Below are 13778 nucleotides of genomic sequence, written 5' to 3' on the forward strand. Positions count from 1 at the left end.
TCGATATCCCGCCCGGCCAATGAGGCTCTCAGTCCTCCCTCTCCTGCCCTCTGGTGGTGATGAGGTTCCAAAGTGAATGGCGGGAAAGAAAGAAGCTTGTTCTCGTGGCCAGTGGGTTCTATTGTCCTTCAGTGGGTGGGAAGGGAGCTTGGCTGGGTGGGCAGTGGCAAAGAACTGAGAGGCCAGGGACCCAGTGGCATTGGCCCGTGTGTTTCTGCGAGTAAGGGGACTTCTTAGCCATGGTGAGCCCTGGCCCCTGGGAAAACACTAGTCCCTTTCAGCAAATTTTCAGGCACAACCTCCATCCTCCCCGACTTGTCCCTGAGACGGCCCCTCAGAACTGGGCTTTTGCTCCCTGGTCTCTGGAACTGGAGGAGGCTAGCATCAATTTGCAAGCTGAATTTTCCATTGTATTTTAAAGAAATGTGGTTAATTCGCTTTATTTTTTTATCTTATTTTATTTATTTATTTATTTTTGAGATGGAGTCTTGCTCTGTTGCCCAGGCTGGAGTTCAGTGGCACGATCTCGGCTCACTGCAACCTCAGCCCCACCCCCGCCCACCCCCCCAGTTCAAGCGATTCTCCCACCTCATCCTCCCGAGTAGCTGGGATTACAGGCACCCACCACCATGCCTGGCTAATTTTTGTATTTTTAGTAGAGATGGAGTTTCACCATGTTGGCCAGGCTGGTCTCAAACTCCTGACCTCAGGTGATCCGCCTCCCTTGGCTTCCCAAAGTGCTGAGATTACAGGCATGAGCCACTGTGCCCGGCGTACTTTTTGTCTTTTTAGTAGAGAGGGGGTTTCACTATGTTGGCCAGGCTGGTCTTGAACTCCTGACCTCGAGTGATCCGCCCCCCTCAGCTCCCAAAGTGCTGGGATTACAGGCGTGAACCACCGCACCGGGCCAAGAAATGTGGTTAATTCCCTTTAAAAGTATTGGGAAATTTAGATTAGCCAAGAGAGGCCTCTCTGACATTCAAAGGACACCTGCAGGAGTTCTGTTTGGCAAATCTGGCAGGAGCAGGGTCTGGGTCAAAGGATTTGCCTGAGAAAGTCAGGGAGGCAGGGAGGCAGGGAGGCAGGGAGGCAGGGAGGCAGGGAAGCCCTTCCCTGCCATCCAGGTCTTCAGGAGCTGAAGGGGGAAGCATGTGGGTGGCCCTTGGCAGATGGGGAGTGCCAGGCTTGTGTGGGCGAGAAACGGCTTCTGGGCAGAGGTAGGGAAGGCTTTGAAGATAGGGGCCCAGAAGGCTGGGCCCATGGGTGGAGTGGCCAGGGCTAAATTCTGAAAGGGGGTCTAGCTGTGCTGGGAGAGGTGGAAATTCAAAGTTGGAAATTTACCATGAGGGCCAGTGGGAGCTGTTGGAGGGGTCTGGAGGCCAGAGAGGATGTTCCAGTTACCTACTGCAATAACAAACTACCCCAAAATGTTATCATTTAAAACGATATTTTTTTCTTTTAGTATCACATCTCATAGCTTTGTGGGTCAGGAACTCAGCCACGGCACAGCAGGTCTGAGTCCTCAGCTGGGACGACCTACAGGCAGGGGCGGGAGCAGCCAGGGCTGGGTGGGCCTTGCCCTCTCCTATATACTTAGTTTGGGCTTCCTCACAGTCTCAGGGCAGCAAGAAATTAGCAGCTAGCAGGGAAGAATTGGGGTTACTGCAAGATGGGTCTCATCCCAAGCCCCTGTCCTCACCACTCAGCCCCAACATCTTCCCTGGAGCTAACCCAGGATAGAGGCCCCAGGTTCAAGATTCACTGAGTAACTTCAAGCAAATCTCTGCACCTCTCTGGTCCCAATATCAGAACTTCTGAGATGGGGGTTCCAGGGCTAGAGGTCTTGGAAGGCTGGCTGGACCGCCTGGAGGAAGGACATGTGCTCCTAGAACTGGGGAGAGAGACAGCCCCGCACACACCTTCCCCACAATATGAGCTGCAGGCCACTCAGGTTGGCCTCATCCCACCACAGGCTGAAGCTGGGTGTCTGTGGGAGGCGGCTGCCCTCTGCCGACTGCAAAGGCAAACCACATGCAGATGGCCTGGGCCTGCCAGCGATGGATCCTGGGGATCCGGGGAACCCTGAGATTAGGTGGCTGCCCAAGGAAGGGGACAAAGGAGAGGGTGTGTGCCTGGGCCAGCAAACCCACCCTCTGCACCCACTTCAACACCAGCCAGACTGCCACCCACACTGCCTCAGACCCAGCAACCTGTCTCAGGCCTCCTTCCCTGGGAGAGTGAAGCCCCTCCCCACTCCTACCCCTGCTCTAGCCCATACCTCCCCTATGCATCCCTCCCTCTTACCTTCTAGTTCTCCAGGAAATCCTCTCTCTCCACCGCTATGCCTCTCCTTGACCCTGTGTTCCTAGCTACCTTTGACCCTTCTCAACCTCACTGTCCCCTCAGACCTTACCCACAGCACCCAGCATTCAGAGCACTGGCCAAGGTCTCTTCCTCCAGGCCACACCAGGAGGCTCCCTCTGCAGATCTGGAAACTGCTGAGCCTTCTCCCCCTTTTCCAAAACTCTTTTAAATTGTGAAATGTAACCCATTTCACAATTTAAGAAAAATTGCATTGAACATATAGAACATAATTATTATAAATGATTATATAGCAAATGTCCATGAAACCACCACCCAGGTCAGGAAACAGCATCACCAGCATCCTCACGCCCCTGATGCCCCTCCCAGCCACAACCCTCCTCTCCTGGATGTAATCACTCTGCCAGCTTTCTGTCCTTGCTTTGCTTCTTTATTTTTTTATTTTTTATTTATTTTTTTATTTTTGGGACAGAGTCTTGCTCTATCACCCAGGCTGGAGTGCAGTGGCATAATCTCGGCTCACTGCAACCTCCGCCTCCCGGGTTCAAGTGATTCTCAGGCCTCAGCCTGCCAAGTAGCTGGGATTACAGGCACCCGCCACCACGCCCGGCTAATTTTTGGGTTTTTGTGTAGTAACGGGGTTTCACCATGTTAGGCTGGTCTCAAACTTCTGACCTCAAGTGACCTGCCCGCCTCAGCCTCCCAAAGTGCTGGGATTAAAGGGTTAAGCCAGCCCGGTGGCTCACGCCTGTAATCCCAGCACTTTGGGAGGCCGAGGTGGGCGGATCATGAGGTCAGGAGTTCGAGACTAGCGTGACCAACATGGTGAAACCCCGTCTCTACTAAAAATACAAAAAAAGTTAGCCCGGCGTAGTGGCAGGCGCCTGTAATCCCAGCTACTCAGGAGGCTGAGGCAGGAGAATTGCCTGAACCCGGGAGGCGGTTACAGTGAGCCAAGATCGCACCACTGCACTCCAGCCTAGGCTATAGAGAGACTCCATCTCAAAAAAAAAAAAAAAAAAAAAAAAAGTGTGAGCCACTGTGCCTGACCTGCTTTGCTTCTTTATACTGTCGCTACCTGAGCATGCCTCTTGAATCACTCTGGCCTAAATTTTCTATTTTTACCTTCATGGAGAGGGCACCATGACATACGCATTGCTTTGCACACGGCTCTTTTGCTCACCTTGATGTATGTGAGGTTCACCCACATCATGGTTTCTTCTCATTGCTCTGAAGTATCCCGCTGTGTGGGTCTCCACCTACCCCTATCTCTGCCCCATAATTCCTCACTCGCCCGCCAGTTCTTTAATGTTTTTATGAAGGTGGGTTTTGCTTTGTGTCCCATTCAGACCATCTCTAGCGGCGGGTTCATCTCCATCATCTAAGCCGCAAGACTCAAGCAGAAGGTGGTTGTCCTCCTTTTGAAGCCCTCTTGCCAGCCTGCTCTTGCCGCTTTTCCCCCTACCTCTCTGGCAGTTGCCCTAGTTCTGAGAGCTCCTCTCCTACCACCCCTTGTCCTTGAACCCCCTCCTCACTCCACACTTCCCAGACACTGAAAATCTGCTCCCTTCCCAAGTCTCCAATGGAACCAGGGCTGTCCTGCCACCTGTCTCCCACCAGGATTCACTCCAGACTTGATCACCATCAGCCACTGCTGGCCTCCTGCCCCTGAGGCCCTGCAGATACCTCACCCCTAACACGCTCCTCCCCCAACCCAGCTCCCCCTCCTTCCCACTGCAGACCTGCACCTCCTCCCCCCAAAGACCCCAGCTCTTCCTCTCCTCGTCCCCCACCTCCTCCTTCTCCCCCCTTCCTCCTTCCCACTCCAGGCGTCCACCTCTACCAAAAGGCCCCAGACTCCTCCCAATCCTCCCCCTCCTCCCCCACCTCCTCCTCCTTCTCCACACTGCAGGCATGCACCTCCTCCACCCAAAGACCCTAGCCCCCCCACCAACCTCCTGCCCCGCCATCCCCAACCCTCCTCTTCGTTGTTCACTTCACTCTGTCATGCTGAGTCCTCCTTGGTCTGCCTCCACCCAGCAAGGGTCCCTGGCTTCCTGCTCTGGGCCTCCATTCATTTCTCTGTCCATCATGAGTGGCCTGAGGGGTCTTGCCACAACCCCCCTCCAGCTTAGGCCCTTCAGTGGCCTGCAGGATGGAAACCAAGCTCCCGAGATTGGCCGCACCCCTACTCACTTCCCAACCCGCCCTCTGCCCTCCAGGAAGTCGCCGGCTTTGTTCCTGATCGTACATTCTGCCTCCTCCCCGCCTTTGCCACAGTGTCTCCTCTGCCAAGAGCCCTCTCCCCTGCCCCGGGTAACACCTGCTCACCCTCCTAGAGTCAGCTCAGGTTATCACCACCTCCAGGAAGGCTTCCTAGACCTGGGGCTAGGAAAAGAGCCTCCTGTAAGCTCTCCTCTGTCACAGATGTCACTGCCATCTCCCTGGTGTAGATGGGAGACCATCACAAGCAGGGATGGTCTGGGCTGGACTGGGCTCCATGGCCCCAGTGTGGACATGGCCTTTAGCAGCTGCTGGTGACTGTGCTGCTTCCAGTGCAGCCTTTACACTGAGTCTCTATGACCTTGGGAACACTACTTCCAATCTCAGCTTCCCCATTTTACAATGAGTTTATAAGGAGCCTAAGTAGCCACAGGTATCATTGGATGCAGTGCCTCAGATTCTGCCAGAAGCACTTCTTATTTTTGCGGGGGTGTAAGTGTAAAGCATTACCCTCTTTAGGCCTCCTGCACCCAAGGACCTGCAGGTACCTTACCCCCAACACACCCTCCCTAACCCAGCTCCTCCTTCTCCCCACTCCTAGCATAAAAACAAAGACAATCGCCATTCCTCCTCCTTCGTGGAAACTGCTCCTCAGTTTCTATAAAATGGAAGTAGTCACATCATCGTATCTTCTGTGCCCACTGCCCAGGGTTATAATAAGAACCACTAAAAGTGCGGGGGCAGGCAGAGTGACTCACACCTATAATCCCAGCACTTTGGGAGGCCAAGGTAGGAGGATCACTTGAGACCAGGAATTTAAGACCAGCCTGGGCAACATAGCAAGGCCCCATCTTTACAAAAAATTTAAAAATTAGCCAGGCATGGTGGCGCACACCTGTAGTCCCAGCTATTTGGGAGGCTGAGAGTCAGGAGGACCACTTGAGCCCAGAAGTTCGAGGTTGCAGTGAGCTATGATCATGCCACTGCACTCTAGCCTGGGTGACAGAGTGAGACTCCATCTTGGAAGACAAGAAAGCACTCAGAAGGTGGTGGAGGAAAGGGAGATGCTGTTGCCAGGCACCCTGGGTGCCAGAGCCTGGGCTGGCGCTGTTCATGCCCCCTCTCTCTCCACAGCAACCCCCCTTGAGGTGGGGTGATTTTCCCATTCCACGGATGAGGACGCTGAGGCTCAGAGAACAGCCGCCCTTCCAGAGCCAAAGCGAAGGTGTCGGTGCAGCAAAGGCCACCAGCTCTCAGTAGCAGTGGGGCAATTCAAACCCAGGGACACCTGACATTTCTCACCTGGGCAGGATCTGAGAGCTGGGTCTTGGTTGGGGAAAGCGCAGTGTCAGTGGGTGAGGAGAATGCAGTGGGCACTAGGGTTAGGCACAATGGCTTTGGAGTCGGTCCTTCTAGAGGAGGTTCAGCCTAGAGACAAGACAGGGAAATGGCTGATGCCTGACCCTCCCCCAGCAGACTGGAAAGTGGGGAGGGGGCTGGAGGGGAGGGATTGGAGCAGGGGAGGTAGCAGGACCACAACAGGAATCTGGGCCATGGTGTCCTTCCTGTTCTCAAGGCTGGGCTGTGACGCAGAGCATGGCCCTGGGGGTTGGGGAGGCCCAGCTCCACGCTGTGGGGAGCGGTCAGGGCCGCTCATCTGCAGGCAGTGTCCTCCCAGACCAGCTGTGCTGCTCAAGGTCCCTGCTGTGCGGGTGGGGGAAGCTGAAGAGGGAAAGCAGGTCCTTCAGGTTCCCACAGATGTAGAGGGAAGAGAAGATACAGACTGAGGAGTAAACCAGGGCTGAGATCCCTCTCCATGCCCTGGAGGAGCCCTCTCTCTCAGAGAGCAGCCAGGCTCAATGGAGGAGGGGGATAGGCACCTGTGGAGGCCTACAGGACTAGTCTCCGAGGAGTGGAGTCCAGCAGGGACTGTCTGACTGAGACAGGGACGTGGCCTCACCAGAAGCCATGCTCTCCCTCCATCTCCTTCCTTGCTCCAGGCCCCAGCTTTCTTTGTCTGTCAAAGCAGGGTGTTAATAACAGAGCTCTGGGCCAGGTGTGGTGGCTCATGCCTGTAATCCCAGCATTTGGGGAGGCTGAGACAGGCAGATTACCTGAGGTCAGGAGTTCGAGACTAGCCTGGCCAACATGGTGAAACCCCACCCATCTCTAGTAAAAAGACACAAATTAGCTGGGCGTGGTGGTGCGTGCCTGTAGTCCCAGCTACTTGGGAGGCTGAGGCCAGAGAATGGCTTGAACCTGGGAGGCAGAGATCGCAGTGAGCCAAGATTGTGCCACTGCACTCCAGCCTGGGTGATGGAGTGAGACTCCGTCACGAAACAAAAATAAAAATAACAGAGCTCTGCTTATGCCCCAAAACAGCTGAGCTGGAAAACAGGAGCATCTTAGAAAAGATGACCCTCTGAATGAGAAGAGTGGGTGATCAGACCCATGGGTTGGGCCGAGGAGCTGGCAGCCCCTTCCCCCAGGACTCACTCTATGAGCACGCTCACAACCCAGTTATGGACAGGATCATATTAATTTGCCACATGCACTTTCCTTTCACAATAGAGCGTGGCCATCTCTGTGTGTCAGTATAATAAAATCTAGGTCATCCTTTGTGACCACGGCCTGTGGTCCAGAGACTGAGCATGTCCTCATATAAGACCACAAGCTGTGCTGCAGTGAGCAACCCTGCATGCATTTTCCTGGATGTGTGTGTGCGTGTTTTGCTGGAAGCCAACACGCACTGTATTGGATGCTGCTGTAATTGTCCAGGGCAGACATGCTAAGAGCTTGAACCAGGCTGGGCAAAGAAAGAAGGGGCCAAATTTCCTTTGCCAAAATATCATGTGCTTCCTTTGGTCAGTCCCCCATCAGTAACGGGCTGCTGTAAATTGAAGATTTAGAGCACAGCAAAGGAGGGGCCTGGGAGCTCTGGGGGCAGCAAGGAGGAAGAGGAAGGAGTCTGACCTGTTGATTAAAGCAGTGATTAGAATAGAAATGGGTGTGGAGGAGAGCCGCGGCCTCCAAATTATACCTGCCTGGGCAGGGGCTTCACGCACCAACTCTGAGCCTCACAGCAACACCAGGCATCTCTGTGTGAGGACTCTGAGGCTCAGAAAGGTGAAGGGGCCTGGCTGAACTCACACTGCATGTGAGTGGCCAAGCTGGCCTGCTGATCTGGGCCTGACTGCAAAGCCCTATGTGTGTGTGGTCTCTAGACAGAGTCTCTCCATTAACAATGCTGTCCGAGGACACCAGATGGGCAGATCTGGAGGAGCCAAGACCTGGAACTCAACAGGGGCAAGTGCTGGGGAGATGGACCTGGCACTGGTGCAATTAGAGGGAGCCTAGCCAGAAGGCTAGACAGTGGCAGGTGACAAGTGGTGTCTGGTGGGCCCCTGCTGCCAGTAGACCCCTGCTCTCAAAGCCATGGCCTGCCGTGCAGCAGGTGGGAGGCAGTGGCTGAGAAGGCAGGCCATATCCACAGTCAGCATGAGGCCCAGGTGGGAGCTGGGAGCCGAGCTCTGCTTCCCGGAGGTGTAAGTCCCCACTCGTATGTACACAGCCTCCCACAACTTCAGGAAGCCCACAGCCACGAGGGCTCAGCAAACTCAGGAGCAAACTCACTTCCCCATGCCCATTTCCTCCCCCATCCCAGCTCCCACCTGCTGTTCCTCCATCCAGACCTCTCTGGCTTCACATCGAGGTTGCAGTGAGCTATGATGGTGCCACTGCACGATCCTTTTCTATTTTGTGCTGTTCAGATTTAAGAAACTCCCTTTGTGAAACTTTATAAATAACAGTAGGGAATTTCTGCTTATAAAACAAATGCATATAAATATAGCCTATTAATTTTCATATATATATATATATACACGCACATGGGCAGGCATGAATTTTTCTCTCGGTTAGGGATTGCACTGATCATTCCTTTTTGCAGCCTGCTTTTATCGCTTCTCAGCGTATTGTGAAGTGTCCATGTATGGAGGCCTCATGGCAGAATTGCACGGCTCTTCAGAACACAGACTCAAGTCCCTGCAGGCCTGGATTTCAGACCCTGGCTCTATCACTCATCAGTCTTGTAACTGAGCAAGTTACTCACCTCTCTGGGCCTTGGTTTCTGCATTGGTAGAACGGGGATAATAGTACCTATCCACGCAGGTCTGATGAGAGGCCTGAGGGAGGGCACACAAAAAGCTTAGAAGAAGGCCTGGAACACTGAATTCTCAATGAGCATCAGACATTAGGATTGCTGTTGTTCCTGACCTCATGGCTGACTCCAGCCCCCCAGCCCCCACCTCGTACCCCACATCCTGTAGCTGGATCCTAGCCTCCACCGAGTTCTAACCTGGGTCTCCCAGGGTGACCTTGGGTCATCTGACTACTGAGCTGTCTGGAGGGCTGATGCCCAGTCGCCTTTCAAGTGGCATCCAGTGGGATTTCTGAGAGGTTCTTCCCTGGGTTCTCAGTGACGTGAGGGATGAGAGGAATTAGAAGAGGGGGAAGGAGGAGGAAAAAGGTGAAGAAATAGCTATGATTGAGCCAGACCCTGCAAACCTGGCCCTGGATCTTCTCAAGTCTCCATTGCCCATAGGCCTCCTCCCCTGTGTCCACACCTGGGGTTTCCCCCTGAGTTGGTATCACAGGACGTGATGCGGCCCCGGAGAGAGAACATTAGTGTGGCTGCCCTCACATGGCCAGGATGGGTGAGGATCAAGTCATAACCACCCCTCCAGGGAGTTGCTAAGACTTAGGGCCATGGCTTGGGGCTCCTGGTGCTCACTGGCCTTGGGGGAGACCCACTGACTTTCAAGTGTAGATGTGGATGTGGGACCAGGGTTGCTATGGGACAGTGGGCTCAGCTCTGGACTCTGGGATCCACAGGAGATGAACAACTACCGGCGGGCCATGCAGAAGATGGCAGAGGACATCCTGTCTCTGCGGAGACAGACCAACATCCTGGAAGGAGAGAACCACATACTGAGGAGCCGCCTGGTCCAGCAGGAGGAGGAAGAGAGGCAGGGCAAAGCCAGTGAGGCCCAGAACACGGGTGAGGATGTGCAGGCCACCAAGGGCACCCGGGCTCCTGCCTGGGCCCAGGCTCCAGGTTGTGCAACAGGGTGGCTGGGAGCTTCTCCCAGATGTGCATGCTGCTGGACTCTGGCAAATAGGAGCCCCTCGCCCACAGACGCTCACACAGTCCCTGCCCAGCTGGGTCCTCTCAGGGATGGGAAACAGAGAATCCAGTCCCGTCCCAAGCCCTGGGGCCAAGGGATATCTGCCTTCCTGCTACTGACCATGCTGATTTGAGCTGGGAGAGGCTTCCTCCCTGAGCCGGCTCCCCAACCCACCTAACAGTGTCCATGAAGCAGAAACTGCTGCTGAGTGAGCTGGATATGAAGAAACTGAGGGACAGGGTGCAGTATTTGCAGAATGAGCTGATTCGAGTGAGCTGGGGCTTGTGGGGGCAGAGGGGAGGGAGCTATGGTGGGGAGCATTGGGGTGAGAAGAGTCTGGGAGAAGAAGGGAGAACAGGCACAGAGGGAATGAAAGCAAGGAAGAAAGGGGGACCAGCCCAGTGGAGGACTCAGCAGAGGAGCCGAGGTGGACCCTCAGGGCCAAGGTGGACTCCCAGGCACCCATTGTCCCCTTCCCTCCTCCCCCATCTCACAGAAGAATGATCGAGAGAAGGAGCTGCTCCTTCTGTATCAGGCCCAGCAGCCACCGGCTGCTCTGCTGAAGCAGTACCAGGGCAAGCTGCAGAAGATGAAGGCGCTGGAGGAGACTGTGCGGCACCAGGAGAAGGCAGGTGGCAGAGGGGCTGCCCCCGAGGTCCACTGATGATGGCAGAGTAGGGAGCCCCTGGGCCAGCCCAGCCTCTGCTCTACTCTCCAGGTGATCGAGAAGATGGAGCGGGTGCTGGAGGACAGGCTACAGGACAGGAGCAAGCCCCCTCCTCTGAACAGGCAGCAGGGAAAGCCCTACACGGGTGGGTCCACACCCTGATGTGATCAGCTCCCCAGCTTCTGCTCCACCCCTGGAGGCCCTGCCTTCTTGGAGCCTCTCAGCTTCAGGAGAACCTGCGAAGAGGTCCCCTGAACTCAGTTATGTCTGTGGGCCTGGGAGACCCAGGATTGCCCTGCTCCCCTCCTCATTGAGGCGCCTCATCCAGAGATCCCCTGAGCTCCCTCCTTCCCTGGAAGCCCCTCAGAACACAATCAGGATGCAGTGTGAGCCAGGCTAGAAAGAGGCTGGACCTCCAGAAGAGGGCCTTGCAGACTAGCACAGCAGAGAGGGCCTTCCCCAAAAGAAGGGCCACCTGGGGCAACACTTCCCAGCTCCTAACCCCAGGATCCATCGAATTATTTCCCCGTACTGCCAAAGATTCTGCCTCCGCAAAACAAACAAACAAAAATAATTTGATTAAATCAATGATTTGGGGCCAGGCGCAATGGTTCATGCCTATAATCCCAGCACTTTGGGAGGCCAAGGCGGGCAGATCACTTGAGGTCAGGAGTTCAAGACCAGCCTGGCCAACATGGTAAAACCCCATCTCTACTAAAAATACAAAAATTAGCTGGGCATGGTGGCAGGCACCTATAATCCCAGCTACTTGGGAGGCTGAGGCAGGAGAATCACTTGAGCCCAGGAGGCAGAGGTTGCAGTGAGCCAAGATTGTGCCACTGTACTCCAGCCTGGGTGACAGAGGGAGACTCCATCTAGAAATAAATAAATAAATAAATGATTTGGAGGTTTTCTTCCCCATTGATATTAACCAAAAGCCACCTAAAACTGCCAATCAGCCTCTGATAAGCAGAAAGGACCAGGTAACACCATATCAGGCCAGCCCAAAGCAAGGGATTTCCCTGAGCCTGCCTGTGCAACCTCACCCAGGGCCCCTGTGCGCCCAGCCCTGTGCCTGGCCTTCACCACTGAGGGTCTCAGGGGCAGGAGGGTGTTTCTAGGGGCCTTTAGAAAGCAATGAAAGCTGGGCTGGCCTTTCAGGAAGCCTGAGGTCATCCAGGAGTCTGGATGAGACTGAGAAGGCAACCTAGGGAGGGGAAACAGCCAGATCAAAGGCCCAGGGAGTGAGAAGAATTCCAGGATCAGAGAAGGGAGGAAGAGAGAGAGGTGAGGAGCTGAAATACACTGAAGACAAATGAGGAGTTAGAGAGAACATTGGGGTCAGGTTCTAAAGAGCCTAGAAGGACAGCCTGTGTGCACCTGATCCCACTGGCAGCAGGGAGCCATTGAAGGCTTGTGAGTAGAGGAGAGGGGTGGCAGACTGAAGCAAAATGCTGGAGCAGATCAGAACAGGGACATGGGAAGCAGGAGAGCCCATCTCACCAACATCTGTGGCCATGTCTGTAGGCTTCCCTGTGCTCTCAGCCTCTGGCCTTCCCTTGGGTTCTATGGGAGAGAACCTGCCGGTTGAACTTTACTCGGTGCTGCTGGCAGAAAACGCGAAGCTGCGGACAGAGCTGGATAAGAACCGCCACCAGCAGGCCCCCATCATTCTGCAGCAACAGGCCCTGCCGGTAAGAGGCCCTTGACCTGGGCCTGCCTGTGCCGGTCACTGGGTGCCCAGAAATCACCCATGGTACAACCCAAGTTGAAGATCAAGACCAGGAGCTAAGCTTCCCAGGGTCTCCAGTCTGCCTGGAGGCTCCTGGAATCAGCTCTCAGGCCTTGGTCTTTTTCTCCTGCGGAATGTGTGTCCCTGAACACTTCACCTTTAACCTCATCTAGCATCCCAGGAGAAAGCAAGCCCCTTGTTGACCCTTGGCCCCTGAACCCTGACCCCTTTTTCACCTGGCTGGCCTCCACCTGGACCCTACACAGGCCTCTCAAAACTCCCTTCTGGAGCATTCCCTGGTCTTGGTGCAGCCTTGGAGAGCCCTTTTCCATCCCAGGTGGACCCCGGGGAGTTGGGAGCAGGAGGAGACTTGTCAGAGAGGCTGCGAGAGACGCATGGCCCAGGCCACTCAGAGTGCACAGAGACCCTGCCCGCACAGGTGGGTGGCCCAGGGCCCAGAAATGTCCAGGCCCTGCTCCACCTCTGAAGCTGCTTCAGGGGCCCCTTGCTTTACATAAACCCCAAAGCAGAACATTTGGAATCACAGAAGATTGGGCAGGGCAGGGGCACAGGAGAGTTTTCTCTCCATCCCAGGACTCGCCAGAGGTGAGTTCTGTTGAAAGCACACCTGACTCATGGACATCCAAGGTAAAGTGTGAGGGATGAGGTCAACTGTCTCACAGGTTCTTCACTTCACTCAAAGACTCCCAGTGCATTAATTATAGGGGGCTCCCTAATGCATTTTACATTAAAAAAAAAAAGTTATGTCAAAACTTCATATTCTCAAAATCTGTGTGGGAAACAGCTGTGAAAAAAGCACATGCCAGACCCTGTTCTGAACTTCCAGAAGACGGTTCGGCCCAGGTCTGACGCTCTGCCTCGGGAGCTCAGTCTGAACTCAGGCCTGACTGGTTTCTTCCTCAATACCTTACGGTTTCCCAAGCTCACACTGCCACAGCCCCTAGCTGGGGCCAAATGTGAGTTTGTGCTTTGCCCACAGGATCTCCTCTCTGGTACTTCAGACAAGTTCAACCTCCTGGCCAAGCTGGAACATGCTCAGAGCCGGATCCTGTCCCTGGAAAGCCAGGTGGGTGAGATGCAGGAGTTGATGAGGCTGGACCAGGCTCACCACCCAGCCTATAACCTGGGCTCAGTGTGTGAGCAGGGTCTAGGCTCAATCTATGACCAGGATCAAGGCTTAGTGTGTGGCCAGGGTCGGGGTTCAGTGTGCAACCAGGGTAAGGGCTCAGTGTACAACCAGGGTTAGTGTTCAGTGTGCAACCAGAGTCAGGGTTCAGTGTACAACCAGATTAGGGTTCAGTATGTGACCAGGGTTAGGGTTCAGTGTATGACCAGGATCAGGGTTCAGTGTACAACCAGGGTCAGGGTTCAGTGTGTGACCAGGGTCAGGCTCTGTCTATGACCAGAATCAGTGATCAGTGTGGACTCAGGATCAGAGCTCAGTATGTTGTTGAAATGTCCATCTGTGTCTTGGTCAGGCTGCCTGACTGTTTGGCCCCCTCACCCTCACCCCGCCACCCCTGAGGTCTCAGGAAGGTGTCAAGCCCACATGGCCCAGAGCTTTGCTTTCTGCCTGGACAGCAGGCTCAGGCCCTGGTTGTCCTGGCCATCAGGGATTAGCCCTGCAGTC

At 54.7% G+C, this 13778-nt stretch overlaps 1 protein-coding gene across 13 annotated transcripts in view; it reads left to right on the plus strand.

The window, feature by feature from the left end:
* The window catches only part of CCDC33 (coiled-coil domain containing 33), a 100434-nt gene that overhangs the window by 85451 nt on the left and 1205 nt on the right, over nucleotides 1-13778 (plus strand). For 3 of the 13 annotated variants that reach the window (XM_054452027.1, XM_054452035.1, XM_054452030.1), the window contains 7 exons: nucleotides 9436-9601; nucleotides 9910-9998; nucleotides 10225-10356; nucleotides 10447-10540; nucleotides 11923-12089; nucleotides 12465-12566; nucleotides 13128-13214. In XM_054452027.1, coding sequence (XP_054308002.1) covers nucleotides 9436-9601; nucleotides 9910-9998; nucleotides 10225-10356; nucleotides 10447-10540; nucleotides 11923-12089; nucleotides 12465-12566; nucleotides 13128-13214 — 837 coding nt within the window. Of the gene's footprint in view, nucleotides 1-9435; nucleotides 9602-9909; nucleotides 9999-10224; nucleotides 10361-10446; nucleotides 10541-11922; nucleotides 12090-12464; nucleotides 12567-13127; nucleotides 13215-13778 lie in introns of those variants that run through there. The other 10 variants (XM_054452034.1, XM_054452032.1, XR_008494241.1 and 7 more) reach the window with 9 other exon arrangements.

The sequence above is a fragment of the Pongo pygmaeus genome, chromosome 16, assembly GCF_028885625.2.
Source record: "Pongo pygmaeus isolate AG05252 chromosome 16, NHGRI_mPonPyg2-v2.0_pri, whole genome shotgun sequence".
In the NCBI taxonomy this organism is placed as follows: domain Eukaryota; kingdom Metazoa; phylum Chordata; class Mammalia; order Primates; family Hominidae; genus Pongo; species Pongo pygmaeus.